Genomic DNA, 19966 nt, shown 5'->3' on the forward strand with positions numbered 1-19966 from the left:
CTAATACTGATACTAAAAAAAATATAAAAACCCAGGAATATCAGATCATTATTTTTGCAGTAATTATACAACCAAGTTAGTGCCAAGTCAGACACACCCTGGAACTCACCTGTGTAGTTAGTGGTGAAAGCTGTACTGGAGAAAGCAGAGCAGGGAGAGGTCTGGCCCAATTCAATATATCCATCACATTTCTACCTGGGCCCTTTTGCTCCTGATCGGAGAAGTCTAAACCACTGTATGCCCGATGTGTCTGTTCTATCACTTCTACAGTTTTATCCTCACTGCCATGCAGACATTCTTCAGTAGTCCTGTTCTCAACACAGTCACCTTCAAAAGGCTCAGTACTTGTCTGAAGTTGCATGGCTGTTAGAGAATTTTGCTTTCCAGCACTTTCTAGCGAAGAATACCAAGGTAGCGTTTTGGCATCACACTTCCTGATCTTTTGATGGATTTGTACAGTTTCTAAGACACAAAAATATTGTTAAGAGTTTTTTTCCCCCCTCACATTTTTCTTTATAGAGATGATACATCATAGTAATAAGAAGCACTTACTGTCACTTTCAGAAATATTTTCCTTACAGAGATCAGATGTTATTCACAAACAATTCTTTTTTCATGAGAAAGGTATATGTATGTGCAAAGAGCTCCCACCCAAACCACCTTCTGACTTGGATCATTAAGACTATTCTTCCTAATTTTTCTTATCAGGAAGGTCCATACTAGGTAGGTCCATACAGCTCAATGATTTATTTCAGTTGTAGCCCAGTAACTCATGTTCAGGAAAAGCAGGAGAAGCATGCAGTGACGTTCACCACTCAGGCTGTCATTCTCAACTTAAAGCATCCTGCAGCTTTGACCCTGCCATAAACACAGTAAGGGAGTTCTTAGCTATATTCCTAGTTTTATGATTTAATGTGCATATGCTTTTAAAGTGTTTGTTCTTTAAATTTCAATATTGAGTCTAATTGTACAAGATTTTGTCTTTTATGATATGCCTCGGTTAAAGCTGAACCCTTAAAAAAACCACAAAACCAAACTTTCTTAGAAGTGAGGTTTCCCCCAAAACATACCTATGCACAAAGGGGTTTGAACCACTAAGACAATGAAAGATACTGAGCATTTGACAGCCCTTCCAAGAGAAGGTCAGTTATAGCAGTTTTACACAGTTCATCTAGCAGCAAGAAAGCATGTCCAAATGCTCTGTGTGATTCTTCGCATTGTACATTTGTTTTGATCCTTTTCAAATCACACTTTTTGTTATTATACTGTATTATTACATGCAGACAAAACACATTGCCCCAGGAAAGTCTAAACAGTAGAGACAAAGAATTTAAATATTAATTATAACTGTGCTAGATACTTTTAACAGTGAAAAGATGGCCCAGTTTTCTGAAATTTAAATTCTATGATTTTATAAAAAGAAAAGATGACCTCAAATAAAACACTAGAAAACAACAATCCCAAAACCCCAGTGTGCCACACAAAACTAGAACCTACTCTGTAATATTTGCAGTTCTTATACAACACTTGTATATGGGATCTTGTTTACAGTGCTCACAAACACTACTGGACACAGAACCAGCAGTACTCAAGGAAGAGATCAAGCCTATTTTGCGTACATCCAAGTACCATCCCACAGTATAAAGAACTGGACATGCACAAAATGATTTTGAACAGAGGATGTATTGATTTAATTGGCACAACTTGCATTCTGTTGGAAAAATAAAAAAAGAATAGTGTAATTAATTATTGCTGTCAGTGTTTATCCATTGCTAGAACTTGCAAAGATAATCCTGAAGCAGCATCAATGGCAGTATCAGAATCAAAAATACTAATTTAATTCAATAGATGAACACGACCTCCCAGAAATCTCTCTCCGAATAATCTTTAAGCACATTCTGCTATGTTGGGTCCACTAAGGAGTCAGTAGGAAAACTGATCAAACACCCTATTTCCAAGATCCATCTCAGTCACTTCATGTAGCAGCTCCATGTCAAAATCTCAATTGCTGCAACAGACAGTAGGAGGAGGGAGAAACTGTTCAGCGTAAGAGGGCCTTACCACCTCATTTTCCCCAAAGATAAATAAGATCTGATATCTCCTTTGATCAAAAAAGCATCTTACAGGCTTTAAGATCACACACTGTTTTATAAAACTATTTAGAAACTACAGTCACATAGAGCTTCCAGGATGTTCTACATCTTGTCATGAAAAACCTACATTCCTTTCACAAAGTCCCATTCGATCATTCAAGGGAAAAGGAGATCCTTCACAAGCAGGAACAAAGGAAAGAAGGAAAGAAAGAAGGTGGTTCTCTCCAGGATATAATCTTAGATTTCTTTCATGCGGCTTTATGCCAACCAGTTTTAAGCTCAGAACTTTCTTCACACTAAAACAGGCAGAAACACATCATTCCCTATTTTGCCCCTAGAAGAACTTCCATTGGACAATTGGGAAGTTTACTTTGCACAGTGAACTACACAATAGTACTAAGTTATCAGGAACTTTACATCTTATCTACTCACTCAAGATCAGTCATAAGCCCAAGAATATTGATACACACCATCCCCTACAAAGTTCCCTCTGAGAAATGATCAGAGATACAATCAATATCTGAATAACTAAGAGATTCTCCAATCTTCTCTCCTCATCCTTTGCCAGCCCAGACCCTGATAACTTTGTTTGAATTTCTTTAGGAATGAGATGCTTTTCTCATGGTTACCCCCTTGTCTGTACGAAGAGCTGTCATAGCAATTTTCAAAGGTTCAGGTTATAGTAAACTTCTCTACAGGAAACAGCCAACTCTTTAGCACCTTGGCTTGAACTTCAGGTCCAGGAAAAGCCCTACTGATATCAAGCCCTTCTCATTAGAAGGATCCTCTCAAAGATCATACTTCACAGACAAATTTTACTTTATCTAGGGAATTGCACTCTTTTCATTATGTCATTTACCAAAATGATTACGTTTTGTCCTCAAATCTACAACCTGTAATCTAGTCCACATAGCTTCAAACCCTTACACTGATGCCTTCTCCCACTTCTTAGAGAAGGTTAAGATCACTCTGATACTTCCTTGATGAAAAACGGAGAGAGGAGAGCAAAGGTGAAATAAGCAATCCAGTGCTAAAATTGGTTGCTTTGGTGTTAAACAAATTGAATTTTACAACTCAAATCTTTGCTCCTGATTGTCCACATTACAGGGCAATTCACTGTTACTAAACAGTGTCCTCTTCTCACCTCACCCTAAACAACAAGCAACTTTCTGAAACAAGTCCTGGTTTTTTGCTCTCAAAAACAAGGACCAGATTAAGATGCTGGATGTTTTATCAAAATAGTTCATCTAGCCATAGAATCTCTTTTGGTTTACAGCAAAAACTCAACACTATCAGCACAGTGACTGCAAATGCCTGACTACCAACTGCATACTTCGAGGCCAAACAGCAATGTTTCTCTGAGGAAAAATCTCTTCACGATAAGTTTCTAATGCCCTGCCGACAATGCTCCATTTTTCAACCTGTTTCAATTGTGTGAATTTCAGGATGTTTTATACGCTAGCTATTTTTTAGAGCTACAGATATTATTCTGGTTTTTGAGACAGCAAATTCACATATCCCATCATATGAAACAAATAATGAGGGCGAACATTTCATACCTGAAACTAAACGCACCATGCTCCACTACCTAAAAAGATGTTATCTTGAGAGATTTTCATATGGTTTTAAAGATAGAAAACAGTTCTGCTTCTTAAATCACTTGCATTCTACGGACTTTGATCTCAGGACCATAAAACATACACAGGTCCTCAGGGATTCGGTCTTATCTTTGTATTTTACATATAGTGTCACTGTCTTGTATGTCCTTTTATCTGGTATTGAAGCAGACGCTAAGGTACCTCCAGTGTACTCCTTTCCATCCTTGCTCTTAACATCAATATGCAGCTTCTCCCCTATCCTGGAGCCTCAAATGAGAAGATTAGCTAAAATGGGTATAGCTCTGCAGTAGGCCAGATTTACCTCAGAAGCCCATTATACATGCTACTTGAAAGTCTGAGCTCCTCCCAGACATGGTCTTCCCATCTTCCCTCATCTCCTCTCGCCATAACCCTGCATACGAACAGTGCATGTTGGAGAATCCAAATTACCAAAATCTTCAGCACTGGGCTGCAAGATTCTTCAAATCCTTCTTCACATGCCCAATCACAATGTAAGTGACTTTATGCTCAAATTACATGAGAAACAGTTTTCCGAAGTCTGAAAAACCAGCAATATCTTTTTAACCTTAGATTATTGCTTAAGGTTATTGGTTTGATGGTCAACTGCAGGTACAGTCAACTTTATTACTGGCAGATTTATAATAATACTACCAAGACCAAGCAAAAAAGATTTTAAATTAAGTTTGGCAAAACCTCTTTGTCCTATGAGGCTTTCACAATGGCACATGAATGGAAAGCCTGATGAGTCTTCCAGTTTTCATACATTAATATGTTCTTCGAAAATGCCATTTAAAGTCGTAAACCTCGGTGGAACAGAGAAGGCACTGATTGTAATGCAAAGCTTTGGATATTTTACAGCATAGTTGAGCCAAATAAGTATCTTTCTGAAAGACTAGATCCAGGCAGACAGATGAACTGACAGTCTCTGGAAAAGATACTTCAGTAATACTATCATCAAGCTGATTTGCTCTCTAAGATGAAACCCATTTTAATACGGGATAAGAAATTAAGGCAAACTCTTTAAGATCCTTTTTTTTGTTAGAACATTGCATCTGTAAAAACAAGCATTTTGCTGTTATGAATCCAAGGTAATAATCACTTTCATGAGAGGCAGAAGAAGATGGCTGTCCAAGGCTTAAAGAGGGGAAAAAAAAAAAAACCAAACCCAAAGCATCTAGCCACTCCAAGAAGAGCAAAAGAGGGATGACTAGAAGGGACTGTAGTGGACAATTGTTTCCTTTTGTGAAAGTACTGTAGCTTCCTTGAGATGTGAATAGGAAAGATGGGACAAGACTCCTGAAATCTAAAGTTCCCCTTGTGGTGAATGGGAAGGGGATAATACTCGAACCCAACACCCCTGAAATCACCCACATTTCAAACTTCAGTTTCTTGTGCTTGTTCTTGTTATTTGATTGACCCTTGATTAAGACATCAAATTCAGAATCTCAGGGGACAATGGACTAGCTCAGTTTTGGAGCTGCAGATCTGCTGCATTAAACTGGTGGGAGTGAGGCTGATAAACTGGCTTATGAGTCAGTCCTTATATTTTGGCACCTCTAAAATGGATTCCACTGGAATACAATCTGAAACTAGGTTCATTGGGATCTACACTGGTTGAAAATTTTCAGACTTAACAGGATAACAGTTTACCTTCAAAGCTCTAAATAACGCAAGGTGCTTATCCCAGACAGTATCTCTACAGCCTGAGTTACAGAAAACTAAAGTAGTACAGAAAAGAAAAGAAAAGAAAAATGAAAGATTAATAAGCACACACTGGAGAGACAACTACAGAAATACGAATGCAGTTTCAAGGCACCTATTACTCTTGAGGGCAGAAGGAAAATAACATCTGTTATCTGAAGTTAAAGCAGTTCAAGTTTGCTGTGAACGTGCATGTGTATAACTACTCAGATTATTTTTATTCTACTGAATATCACATACAATACACATTTTGTTTCTCTGCATCATCAATATGAAAATTAATGCACTGTTATCTATTATTATTCAGGCAGGTATGAATGAAGAAAATTGTAGTAACAGGTTCTTCAATTTTACAGTCCAACTATGTTATCATGTGTTTGTTTCAGACTAAAAAGAGCACTGGCATCCTGTAATTCACATTATATACTGCAGAGTTTATAGTGATATAATAATTAAGATAAAAACATGAGGGGTGAGTTTTGACTACTTAGAAATAGTCAAAGCAGCTGATAGTAAAAGAATCTGATTTCTCAACTGCAACAGCAGATTATAACAGCTTTTATTTAGAAGAGCATTCCAGTTTATTTGGCTGTTCAAATTAGTATTTGCAAATATTTTTCAAATATTCTAATCACACATGTACTTGATGAGACAATCATCAAGGGAAGCATTCAAGTCTGTCAAAAAAGTTATGCAAACAATAACCAACCTGATGATATCCCAGTAACACTGAATTAATGCACTTGCATATTAACAAATTCACATTTACTGGAACCTACCTTCTCTAACAGTCTGTCTTCTTTTTTCAGGCCATGCCTTATCCTGAACAGAAGCTGAAAAAATGTACCAATGTTTATTTTTTGGTCAGAAAGAGAGACAGCTTCAAGAAAATTTCAAGACTTTGCATTCCATCTCACCCAAGGCAGGATCATTTTCCTGATTCTCTCTTTTTCCTGTTGCCCTGTCAATGCACATCCAGAGTTCTTCTAACAAGAGCTTTATTTTTTCTGTAAAAATAAATATTTTTATAAATCAAAACCTCAGTTGTTCAGAGAGCTAAAAACTTATGTTTCTTTATTTTCACTCCAACACAGATATGTCTACAACAAAATAAAAAACAACCACAACAAAAATTAAGACAAGGGATATAGGGGCATTTTAGCTTCAGAGAAAGATAAATGCTAGATGCTATTATTGAGGGAGTGAATCCTGTATTGGCTATAGCCACACAACAGACTGAAGGAACAGCTGCAGAATGCTTTAGCTTTTCCTTTCTATGGTGAGGGTGGGTGGCAAAAAGTTGTAGCAGCCCCCAGAGTAAAATGTAAAAGCAGATGTGAATGTAGCATTAGTGAAATTAAACAGCTTTCTAAAACAACTCAGGTGACATGAACATAAATGGGGAAGGAAATCTTTTAGAAATGAAGTATTTGTATCATATTCTTTCTTTATGCCCACTCAGTAGTAACTCATCTTAGTCTTACCATGGAGTAACAGCACATTAAATGTGTCTGAATTATTATCAAGCCACAACATTAGCAGACATTGTCTGGAGTCCTAACAGCACCATTGCTAGGTAATGCCAAACAACCTAGTTCCAGAACCAGAAGGGCAGGTGGAGAGGGAGAAACAGACCAAAAACTCAACAAAATGCACAAGCGCCCCACCTACTTATGCCAAAACTATCATCATATCCAACAATCAGGAACCAAGACTATTGATTTTGTGCCCATTCTGTAAGTCAAAGACCACAGCAAACTGCTATTTTATGAAGGGACATATTAAAAAACCTCAATGCAAAAGAGGAAAACCTGACAAATTTTGCCTGACAGGTATTAACAGTACTAAAAATTTCTCATTAGTAATAAAGCCTTGCTGCTATTTGAAGCTCAAATTAGAGCTCAGATCTTCATTTTCCCATTTTGCCATTAATTACAAGTTCACAAATGAAACTGGGTGCCAATTTAGTACAATTCAAAAGGCAGCAAAAAATATGCCAAGGCATACAAGAAATGACAAGGTCTACCTTTTCCAGAAAAATTTAATTTTAGCAACAAATTTTATATACAAATATTGCAAAGCAAGAAATAGAACAGGGAAGTTATTCTTTTGCCTGAAAATTGCCTTCATAATTTCTAAACAATTCAAAAGCAATACCAGTATTTTAGAAGATTGCAAAAACGCAAAAAAGACATTTGTTTAAAGTTTGGCATCAGTACTTAAGAGGAAGTTTAGAATGAGTTTGTTCCATTATACAGTTAGATTCAGATAATTTTTAGCAGATATTTTAGATCATTAGGGGGAAAAAGTCAACAGGATAAGAAACAACTATACATTCTGGATTTCCACTTGGTTTATAAAGCCTCACATAGAAATTGTAGCAGATCACACTCCTATCTCGTGTCTTTTGTTTTGCATGCTTCCTTTACAATTTCAATGAGCTTCAAAGACAATGGGATTGTTTGTATTTTTCTCAGTGTTTGCATTCTGTTTTATAATTGCACACCAATTGGCCATACACACATGGGGTAGAGTAGTCATTTTAATGCATCAAATATTTTCCCTACTGCAAAACTGAAAATAGTCATCTATTACATTAGTCCTCCATCAGTGTAACACATTTGTATCAACCTTTGCTCCTACAGCATTTCTGTCAGTATCCTGTTTCCAAAAATGCAGCTCCAGAAGAGATGCAATAAATTCATAATGGTTGGTTCTGTACAGAGAATGGTCTTGCAAGAGATCTTACCTTTGTCTATGTTGGTTGTGAGATCTTCACTTGAACTCTGGGTCTCCGCATGCTTAACTATTCAAGGGAGGAGAGGAGGGAAAGGAAATGTTCAAACAGAACAATACCACAAATAAATCTGACCACAATCAAAGGTGAACACTTACCTTTTCTGCACTTCTCTTTACATACACCGTCAAGTTTTCCCTGTTAAAATTAAATAACACTAATTTTTCATGCCATACATAGGTTGTAGAGCATCTACTCTTAATTAGCATGAAATCTAAATCAACATTTCAAAGGTCATGCTTCAGTTGGAAAATTTCTCTCTCAAGGCGAACTGCTATGTTTAGTTACTCAATATCCCCAACAAATGTAATTTTACTATTTCAGTATCTCTATTACTAGTAGCTTCCTTCCCCACACCCCCGAAATACTAAAAGAAGCTTCATCCAAAAGACCAGGAAAGTCTTACTTGTGCCCTCTTTAGCTCCTTTTCAAGCCTTTTCTTTTCAGTTTTCAGTCGTCTGAAGTCCTGTGTATGCTTTGATGCAGCCTCTTCAAGAAAGAGGATGAAAACACAAGTTAGAAACTACAATATAAGAGACAATTAATTTAAGTAGTATTGGTCACCAGCCTGCAAATCAAATTACCAGAAAAAAGAAGTAGATAGCATGAAATACAAATTTATTGAAGTGATATTTTGGCTCATGAAGACAACAACTTATGCATACAAGTATGTTGTCTTCCACTGCATAATTACTGTTCTGAATACATTTATTACTTTTCTCACTTATATGCAAGAGTGAAAACTGGGTCATACTGTAATGATACCGTACTGTATCATTATATACTGTACTGTATCATTATATACTGTACTGAACAATATACAACAAGTGAAATAAGGGAATAAAATTAAGAGTGAGGTGCAATGTTTTTTTCATGTGTTTTATTCTCTTATTTAAAAGGGGGTTCTTTTTTAAAGACAAAAACACCATAGCCAACTGCATTAGAAAGATGTAGATAGCACTCACAACTAATAGAGAAGAGTGGGAATAAAACGTACAGGGCAGATAAGTGATGACTGAATGTGAGGTTCCTAGGGAAATTCTCAAGCAAAAGAGTTATTTGAGAGAACTCCTGAGAGATGAGCTTGGTGGCTTATACTTGGAATACTTGGATAGCAGAAAAAAGACAGATGGAAGTTGCCTGCTGATCAGATCAGGTCACAGAAAAGAGCATATCAAAAGAAAGAGCATTAAAAAGGCAGCTCAGGTGGTAGGTTGACAAAAAACAGTAATGGGAAAATTTCAGACTGACAAAAGAAACCAGGCTAAAACACGGGCTGTGGGATACTTAATGAACAGAGAAAAGAACAAAACAGGTAAACTAGTCACTCAAATTGAACTTAATCCAAACTATCTCACAGTATTTCATTCTAGTTCTGACAGAATTTGAGTTTTCGGGGGTAAGAGGCAAAAAATGTTGGCAAAAAAAACTTGCTGCCACATAATGGAACTCCAAAATGCTCATCAAAATAAACACCCTGTACCTGTATTTCACAGTAGGATTTATAGAATCATAGATTGGTTTAGGTTAGAAGAGACCTTAAAGATCATCTAGTTCCAACCCCTCTGCCATGGGGAGGGAAACCTCCCACTAGACCAGGCTGCTCAAAGGCCCATCCAGCTTGGTCCTGAACACTTCCAGGGATGGGGCATCCATCACCTCTCTGGGCAACCTGTTCCAGCGTCTCACCAACCTCGTTGTAAAGAGCTTCTTCCTAATGTCTAACCTAAACCTACCCTGTTCTAGTTTATAACCATTGCCCCTTGTCCTATCACAAGGATAGGACACATGCCGCTGTAAGAAAGTGCCTCCCCAGCTTTTTTATAGGTCCCCTTCAGGTACTGGCAGGCTGCCATAAGGTCTCTCCAGAGCATTCTCTTCTCCAGGCTGAACAACCCCAACTCTCTCAGCCTGTCCTCATAGGAGAGGTGCTCCAGCCCTCTGATCATCTTCATGGCCTGCTCCAAGAGGTCCACATCCTTCTTATGCTGAGGACTCCAGAGCTGGACACAGTACTCCAGGTGGAGTCTCAGGAGAGCAGAGTAGAGGGGTAGAATCACCTCCCTTGACCTGCTGGCCATGCTTCTTTTGATGCAGCCCAGGATGCAGTTGGCCTTCTGGGCTGTGAGTGCCCATTGCCAGCTCATGTTGAGCTTCTTATCAAATAACACCCCCAAGTCCTTCTCCTCAGGGCTGCTCTCAATTCAATCTCTGCCCAGCCTGCATTTGTGCTTGGGATTACCACGACACATGTGCAGTACCTTGCACTTCGCCTGGTTGAACTTCAGGAGGCTGGCATTTGGGGGTTTCTAACACTAAGATACAAGTCACTCAGTTCACTGTAATTTAAACTGTGTAAAAAAAAAAAATTAAACACAGCTGTAAGTGTGTGATGAATGAAAAATATTTGCCTTGCCAACTAACAGTACAGCAAGTTAAGTATCAGAATGCTTTATGCATATCCACCCTCTACTAGCAAAACAAGAAAAACTCAGTGCCACAAGGCATGTGCTTTATCTCTACTTAAAAACAAACCAAGCAAACAAAAAACCAACTGCCAGAATATTTAAAAATCAGAAAACATATGCCAGGATCACTACACATTTAAATAGGATTATAAACATGACTAGAAGAATCCTGCCAAGATAACCAGAATGCTGGGGCACATGCCCTATGAAAACAGGCTCACTGAACTAGACTTAATTAACTTGAGAGGGAAAAAAAAAAAATCACCACAAAAAAACCCTTAAAGGGACCCAAGAGCAGCTTTCCTGTACCTACAAGGAGGTATCGAGAAGATGGAACAAGACTATTCAGTGGTGCATGGTGGGAGGAGGAGAGACATCAGGCGTAAGTTGAAACAAGAGGGTTTCCAACTGGCTATAAGGAAAAGCTTTTTCACCATGAAGACAGCCATGCTGTGAGTTGCCTGGACAGGCTGGGCAGACTCCATCCTTTGCGCGTTTCACGACCAGAAGTTCCCTTCCAACTTCATTTACATCATGTGCCTAAGATACTCAACAGAAAACATTTTGCGGGAGGGCTGATGTAATTCAGAGACTAAGCACCACACGCAGTACTGCCCTGCCTTGCTCCTTGGGGCCTCAGAGTTATAAAGCTGCAATTACTTCTTTGACTAAGAAGTATCCAATTTCAGTATTCAGTGGCCAGGCCAGGCCAAACCACGACAAAAAGGAATCAAGAGATGGAGTAGGACAACAGCACAGTAACACAATGTAGAAAGTTACCTTCAAGTTTCTTCACTTTTGTTTCCAGTTTCTTTCTCCTGTTAAAAAGAAGGCAATAATACATGATTTTTGTATAGAATTATGTTGCATGAAAAGCCAGGAAAAAAACCCCAAAATCTAGCCATTTCAGAGAAAACACACTTCCTAGATCCGGGACCTGTGAGACCAACGTGTCCATGAAGTTAAAAACTTAAATCAGTGGCATGTTGCTGACGTTCTCACACAAATAGCTGTATCTGGTACAGAGTTTGCTTTTAAGGGAGTCAGCCCACTAATCCAGATACATAAATACACTTTCAGCTACTTGTGGTAAGAAGAGGACTTTGTCCTGACAAACACAAGCTACCAATGCTTGATCACTGATCACTTTCATGAAGAATACCACAGTTCATCCATTCCCCATATTAAAACTTGTATAATGGACAGTCTAAGCCTTTCTGGATGTATAAGCTTTAATCATCATTTCAGACATTAACTGGAATACATTCAAAACCCCACTTAGAAACAGGATGACTGACCACCTTTGACATGTAATACTCAAAAGCTGAAAAATATAAATACAAAGAACAACTGTGTCTGTCATATATATTTCCTCCTTAGAAAGAATGTGATCTTTTAATTTAATTCAGCAACCTTACTTCTGGAACAGTCTAACATTTTGAGTAATTCTTTCAAACTTGTCTGTAGGAGGGACTTCCTACCCAAAACCTTCCTCACAGTGGACATGTATATTTGTCTCAAGTTATCAGACTTGTTATAAGCTCAGAATTGGGGAATTGCCATCCTTGCAAACATTCAAAACTCAACTAGACAAGGTCCTGAGCAACCTAACTTTGACGCTGGCTCTGAATGGCAGATCGGGACAAAGGATTTGAGAGGTAATTTTTGACCTAAATTATTTCACAGTAACTGTAGATTAACATTCCTTTTATGAACAATTCACTAGAATTCTGCTTCTGAAGAAACTCAGCTCTCAAAATGTGACCTACTGCTTAAAATGCCCTCAACGTCAAAGGTATATAAAGTAGCTATAGCATCACAGGTGAGGTTGGAAGGGACCTCTGGAGGTCATCATGTACAATCCACCCTGCTCAAGCACGGCCATCTAGAGCTCGCTGCCCAGGACCATGCCCAGATGGTTTCTGAATATCTTCAAGGATGGAGAGGGCACAATCTCCCTGGGCAACCAGTGCCAGTGCTCAGTCACCCTCACAGTAAAAAAAGTGTTTCCTGATGTTTAGAGAGAACCTCCTGGGTTTCAGTTTGTGCCCCTTGCCTCTGGTCCTGCTACTGGGCACCATGGAAAAGAGCTTGGCTCCATCTTCTTTACACCCTCCCTTCATGTAATTATACACATTGATAGGATCGCCCCTGAGCATTCACTTCTCCAGGCTGAACAGTCCCAACTCTCTCAGCCTTTCCTCAATGGAGAGATGCTCCAGTCCTTTAAGCAACTTTGTGGCCCTTCACTGGACTCTCTCCAGTATGTCCATGCTTGTCTTGTACTGGGGAACTCAGAATTGGACACAGTACTCCAGGTGTGGCCTCACCAGTGCTGAGTAGAAGGGAAGGAGCACCTCCCTCGGCTTGCAGCAATGCCTAATGCAGACCAGGATACCATTAGCCTTCTCTGCCACATGGGTACATCACTGGCTCATGTTCAACTTGGTTTCCACCAGGACCCCCAGGTCCTTTTCTGCTGAGTTGTCTTCCAACTGGGTGGCATCCAGCATATACTGGTGTGTGTGGTTGTTCCTCACCAGGTTCCTCACCAGACTTTGCACCTCTCCTTGCTGAACTTCATGAGATTTCTGTCAGGCCACTTCTCCACCCTGTCAAGCTCATGCTGGATGGCAGCACGCCCCTCTGGCCTATATCAGCCAATCCTCCCACTTTGTATCACGAGCAAACTTGCTGAGGGTACACTCTGCCCCATCATGAAGATCACTAACGAAGACCTTAAACAGGACTGGACTGAGTATGCGGTCTCCCTCCTCTCCCACCAGGATACTAACATGAAGATGCTGGTTACAGGCCTCCAACTAGACTTTGTGCCGCTCATCACCACCCTTAGGGCCCAGCCATTCAGCCAATTTTGAATCCACCTCACTGTCTGCTCAGCCAGCCCCTACAGCAACAGCCTGACTGGCTATGAGGCTAATGGGAGACAGTGTCAGAGACCTTACTGAAGGCCTGGGAGACACTAGCCACTGCTCTCCCCTCATCTACCAGGCATGTCAGTTTATCATAGAAGTCTACCAAGTTGGTCAAGCATGACTTCCCCTTGTTGAAGCCATGCTGACTGCTCCTGCAGAGTTTCTTGTCCTTCGTGTGCCTGGCAATGGGTTCCAGGATGAGCTGCTCCATCACCTTCCCAGGGATCAAGGTGAGGCTCACCAACTTGTAGTTCCTTAGCTCCTCCTTCTTGAAGATATGAGTGACAGACAGGAGATGGGTGATATATCTATTGGCAGCACATTAGGGGGGGATCAGTTCCCTTCTAAGATGCAGTCAGCAATGGGGTAGCTGCTCTCTGCTGCTCTTAGATAGGACGATGTGCTAAAGACTCCTTTAAGCTCACAGGACAGAGTATCTATACGCAAAATAGGTGCAGTCTGGCAGAAGAAATGACAATAGTTAGTGGCAACAATGCTAATCTGCTTGTACAGTATTTTGGATGATAGTGACTTGCTGCTGTGCTTGTGAGTACCGTACATTTCACCAGCCATGTAAAGAGCATCTCATCTGAGAGATGCTTCAGTCCCTTTATCATCTACATGGCCCTTAGTTGGACTCTCTCCAGTATGCCCATATCTCTCTTGTATAGAGGAGCCCAGAACTTGACACAGTACTCCAGGTGTGGCATTACCAGTGCTGAGTAGAGGGGAATGATCACCTCCCTTGATCCGTCACTATTAAGAAAATAGCTTAGGAACAACAAAGTTTAAAAACAATAGCCAGTTTACAAGGAAGAAAGGAAGGAGCCACCAATGGGAACCCCATTGGGATGGGTGCTGGAACAAATCAGAAATAAAAGCTGACTATGAAAATAACAGCAGAAGGGTCTTAGAATCCCAAGGGACTAGAGAGCAGTCACTGGTGTTGGTAAATGCAAAGTGATGCACATGGAGAAAAATAACCACGACTACTAACTCACAACACCCAGCTGCATATTAGCTGGCTCTCTTTTGAGAGCGTAAGTACCCTTCCATACAATAGTGAGAAGTCACATTGCTGATACAGGTGATTTAGAGACTAGGAGTATAACAGGGTTAAAAAGCAATGAGACAAATTCATTAGACAGTCCATCAAGAGCTCTAAGACATGGTAACACACAGATACGCTCCAAGCAAGGAAGCCTTTGAGTAACTGAACAGTGGAAGAACAAGCTTTGGGAATTATCAAGGCACAGCTTCACAATATCCTGTACTATGGCAGCAAAAATGGCTTCTGCATTTTTATTTTTGGTGCCAAATCCCTCCTGCCCATTTTCAAACATGGTGGACAGTTCAGAGTCTGCTGAGCTGTTTCTTTAAAAACAATTATTTTAAGGACTGATTTTAAATGCAGATCACTTTGGCAATATCATTTATGTCTTGGCCTCAGAGACTTATCAGCACAATGGAAACAGATAGCAATAACAAAAAGCTAAGACTAAGAACCACTTAAAACTGGAGCAACTACAGCTTCTTCTCCAATCTTATGCTCTACTTAAAAACCTTTGCTAACAACCACCAAAAGCCACTTCAGGACAGGATAATAATTAAACTAATACTACCTTCCAGAGTGTTTGCTACAAAATTTAAGACTATTCTTCCATCAACTCCCTGTTCTAAGAACCCATAAGCATAAAAATTTTAGCAAAATGGAAAGCATAACTAGGTAACGTACAAGACCAAATTCTAGAAGAGGGGGGAAGAAAGGTTGTGGAAAAAAAGAAGCGTCACTCACACAGCATCACTGTTTAATATTTCTTCTTTAATTTTAACATATTCCAGCTGACTCTCCCGATAAATCTTGAGAGAACTCTGTGGAGAAAGAAAGCACAGTTAAAATATGTCCTTACTGAGACCAAAATAAAATAGACAGCAGACAATTTACCTATTCTAATGAAAAGAGTGCAGAGTCAAAAAAGTATATTCAATAAGAAAACAAGCAAGTTGAAAAGTCAGGTTATTCTTCTTCTTTAAAGGCAAGACTTAAAATAATCAAACAATCAAACAAACAAATAAATCTTTATCTATGTATCTTTTGAGTATGTGCCTCCAAGATTCACTTATCTGGATAGGATCCTGAAGTTGAAGTCAAGAGCACAACTGTTATACACCATACATATAATCCTGCTTTTTCTGAAAAAGTGTCATCAGGACACCAGCTACTAATGCCTGCTGAGGGAAGAGGATTTGAAAAAAACAGTCCTAACATAGAGAAAAACTAGGTACAGTGACAAGACAAATGTTAATATCCTACCTTGTACCAGTATGAAAAAACTACAAGGAAGAGGGTGGGGTATTTTTTGCAGAAATAATAGTTAATGTCTAGAAAATACATATATTTAGGTAATTTGAATAGTCGAAAGCTTTTCTTCTGTAGGCTGAATCTCAGCTAAGGGATGGGAGAGAAATTAGGAATAAACTCAAATAGCTAATAACGTAAAAGCATTAACAGTAACAGGAGCAAATCCCATTCTGCACAGAGCCTCTTCGCACCTTTTTAGTAGTACAGATAGAGTACAGTAATCTAATAAGATCAGAACAGAAAACCAACGGAATTTGAATTTATCTCCTTCCTTCTGAAATAAGCAAATAAAATCCAAAGAATGTGATCAAAAATCATAGTAACTAAAAGAGCCTGAACTTTTTGCCCATCTGAAACTTGCTGCCATTTAATGCATTTCACCTAAAACCAGAGCTGCCTGACCCAATGTGCCAGAAATAACAACTGGGCTTATTAAAGCCTGCTTCATTAAGATGTGCACGAAATATATGCATTTCCTTCAACAGAAAAAGTGCAAGTTATTTAAACCTTACAAGCACACCTTTTTCTCTTCCAACTCTGCTTTCAAGGAACCCAACTCCTCCTGACACTTTTCCAGAGGCAGGATTTTCTGTAGCATCTGCTCCACTTGACAACGAAGAGCCAAGATCTCTCTGAAACAGAAAGTGTAATTTAAAAAAAAAGAGTTTCCAAAAAATATGGGTGCTTTCAAACTCAATACTTTGATTCTTCAGGCAAGTGTCAGAGTATTTTGCTCTCCCCCATAGAAAACTGCTGTGAGATACCGAAAGACTTTTAAGAGTCTAAGTGTTCTCATTTTTCCTTCCAACATTTTACATTCAAAGAAAATCCAAGATCTGATTTAAAAACTTTAAAGTGAGCCTAAAGCTAGATGCAAGCAGAAGGCATGTGCCACACAAGAGTACTGCCCAGCTGCCTACACTGAAGTGCCAGGAATAAGTGTCTCTACATAGGTAGTGCTGTGAAATAAGAGAACAGTCCAATTGCAGGATTTTTCAGCAGGCAGGATGGAGTGTGTGAAGATTACATGCTGCCTGTTCCTCTATAATCAAGTAGAGTAAGCAAGGGCACACATCCACAACTCTAAGACAAAATGCTTCGTACAAACAGGGTCACCCTAAATATGATTACATTCAAGCAACACCAAAAGATGAGCTCTGCATCTCCACTTGGTCACTTTAGACTTTTATATAACACAAGACCAGGAAAGAATTTCACACAGGTATTGTAGAAGGACAGACTTCTCTCTTCATCAAGGGTATCTTTGCTAATTATAGCTTAGAAAGCATGGCAAAAGAAAGGACCACATTAAAGGCTCAGGGCTGTTGCTGTTACAACATCAGACTCCTAAAACTGTCCAAGACACCAAGAACGTAGCATCTTTAGTAAAGAGTTTAAATCAAACTTACCGCTCAGCAAACTGAAGCTGTAATCTCTTGTTAAGGTAGAAATTAAAAACGGTTTATCAAACGTCCTCAAGTATATTTTCAATCCAATTACCACTTGCAAAGAAACATCCAATAAAGACTTCCACCCAAAAAAACCCCAGGACTTGCAGAACTAAGTATTTAATTGAAACATTTCAACATGTTTGTTGTGAATAAACAGAGCTTCTTCTGTCGCATGAAAAAACTTGACTCATTCTCAGCAACGCAGATTTCAAATAGTCCATATTAAGCCATATATTAGACACAGCCTGATTTTAAGTGAGTAGTTTTAATTCCAAACCCTTTTTGCTTTACAAAGCCTACCCAGTCTGTTCGTTACTAGAGGCTTTAGCTCTTAACTTAAAGTAAAAAACCTCAAGCCCTCTTATAACAAATGTTGATACGCTAATTCTGTAACAACACTAATAGAAAAATAAAGGATATCAGTGCATTTCTGTTGATACTCTGTCAGCAAACGACTGCAAAGAAAAAAAAAACAAAGAAAGACTTACTCATTTTCTCACCCGATTTTAACAATCACGTCTTAGGATACCCCTTTCCTTTTGCTTTATAGATAAATGCAGAAAGTGTAAGATTGGTTTGTGTTTTCTAATAGTAGTCAATATAACCCTTTTGTTTCATTAAGCCATTCAAACCTCAAATTAGACTGCTTTAAAACAGAGGAAAATAAACAACTAGCTGTTACATGAATTTGTAACGATTAACTATTTGCAGCTTAAAAAAAAAAAACCACACACAAAAAAAACATTATTTAGGTAAAGAACACAATATACATTTAATCACAAAATCATATCCTAGTTCCCAAATTTAAAAGGATGTTTTCCTAGGAAAGAACACAGAAATGTGAGAAAAACAGTTCAAAGATCCTAAAAGGCTTTAATCTTTACACTGTTCTCCTAGCAGCCATAAAGGGTAACACTTACTCTGATACAAGGTCTGCAGTGGGCCATAGGACACCACCAAGGAAAGCTATTCTCTCCTTTCCTCAAACGTTATGGTTATTAAGAATGAAGAGAAGAAAGGACATGAAAGAGAAATACCATGGCAGTTACTCCAATACAGAGAGGGCTGCACTACTTTCTCTTGCAACAGTTAGGAGCAAACAAGTAAGGCAAAAAAGAAAGGGGGTGAGGTGCAAGTAGCTGAAGGAGAGGTAATTCCCACAAGAAATGTATGCACTGGCGGAGGGACAGAAAGTTTGGAGGTAGGATGAGGTATCTATGGACGCAGAGTAAAGGAGCTTTGAAGAAAAGGGTCCCAGTTAAGACAGCAAGGGCTCTCTTAAACACTTTTTGGAAACCAGAATGCAGGACTGGAATTTAGATTCCCTAAAGCCAGACTGACATGTATCTGGGAAAGGGTACATGAGAAATAAACCGTTAGCAACTGGGAGACTTAGCAAGGATATTAGGCCATAGTACGGAGGTATACATAACATATCTCGATACATTATTCCATACAATCATACATTGATGGATATTGAAAGGGGGAAGCAATCACAGAAGAGAAAGCAAACTATGGGAAGCATTTTAGAACATTCTGACCGATGTTCAGCCTCACTTTTCATGTTCTGATATTTAATCCAAACAGCATTTCACACCTTAATGCTCGGACTAAATTCTGTTGAAAAGGCTCGTATGCACCTGTGCTTGACTTTTATTCTCGTACTATATTCTTCACAGCAGATAAAATAGAATAAGTCTCTTCAAAGAGCTGCTTCTGCTAGTATTTGTAATAATATATAAGCTATTATAGCTACACAAAATAGCCCTGTTATACCATCCTACTTGTTCTACTACCATTACACATAGATGTTTTAGGGCATAAATTAAAGTCTTACAGTCTAGATTTAGGACCTGTTCGTGAAGAGTTACTTTCATTCTGAGGAGGATTTAGTTTTGTGCATTAACAAATACCTACATTCCACAAGATGCATCTGATGCATTGCTTTAAGAACAACAAAAACCAAACCAAAGCAAAAAAACCAACCCAACAACCACTTGTGCAATTGTACTTACTCTCCATCAATCATTTTTTGCTTCAGTGAAATTAGTGCCGCTACATATTCATTTATATTCTGTAAGGAAGAATCTGAAGTTGGTAAAGAAGTTTCACCCCCAAAAAAACAGTAATATACAGTGTAAATAACTCCTAATCTGATTGCTCATGTTCTACACAATCCAGTAATCTGTCGTCTTTTTTTCAGTTCTCTTAGTGACAAGTTAGCAATTCACCAAAAATATATTCATACAAATACATATAAAGAATGCAGGCTCCACAAGTATGCATACTTAGATGAGGCTTTACTACAAAAGCTCTTCAAACTCTGCCTTTACAGTACTATATAGCATTATATACCACAAATCCCGTAACTTTTTCGTCTCAAAATCGAATTAAGCTCTGGCAGAACATTACCAACAGACGCCATCTAGCTCATTTGAGCCTAGATATCCCAGATTCCCAATGCATATTCATTCCAAGTGTGTCCCAAGACCTCCTCCACCCTTTGAACTCTCAAGCAGGGCCTTCCCCTCGTTTAAAG

General features: G+C 38.9%; 1 protein-coding gene across 9 annotated transcripts in view; it reads right to left on the bottom strand.

The window, feature by feature from the left end:
- Window positions 1-19966, bottom strand: part of ICE1 (interactor of little elongation complex ELL subunit 1) — a 36499-nt gene that overhangs the window by 15624 nt on the left and 909 nt on the right. For 6 of the 9 annotated variants that reach the window (XR_008464669.1, XR_008464670.1, XM_054189854.1 and 3 more), the window contains exons 2-13: window positions 19443-19501; window positions 17847-17882; window positions 17386-17403; window positions 16497-16608; window positions 15410-15486; window positions 11459-11496; window positions 8617-8699; window positions 8309-8348; window positions 8163-8219; window positions 6331-6420; window positions 6193-6246; window positions 110-462 (exon numbers count right to left, since the gene is read on the bottom strand). Coding sequence is in view for 7 of the 9 variants with exons in the window: in XM_054189854.1 (XP_054045829.1) it covers window positions 110-462; window positions 6193-6246; window positions 6331-6420; window positions 8163-8219; window positions 8309-8348; window positions 8617-8699; window positions 11459-11496; window positions 15410-15486; window positions 16497-16608; window positions 17386-17403; window positions 17847-17882; window positions 19443-19501 (1017 nt within the window). In the remaining 2 variants the exon portion in view is untranslated. Of the gene's footprint in view, window positions 1-109; window positions 463-552; window positions 793-6192; window positions 6247-6330; window positions 6421-8162; window positions 8220-8308; window positions 8349-8616; window positions 8700-11458; window positions 11497-15409; window positions 15487-16496; window positions 16609-17385; window positions 17404-17846; window positions 17883-19442; window positions 19502-19966 lie in introns of those variants that run through there. The other 3 variants (XM_054189855.1, XM_054189853.1, XM_054189858.1) reach the window with 3 other exon arrangements.

This window comes from Rissa tridactyla, chromosome 2, assembly GCF_028500815.1.
Source record: "Rissa tridactyla isolate bRisTri1 chromosome 2, bRisTri1.patW.cur.20221130, whole genome shotgun sequence".
Taxonomy (NCBI): Eukaryota; Metazoa; Chordata; class Aves; order Charadriiformes; family Laridae; genus Rissa; species Rissa tridactyla.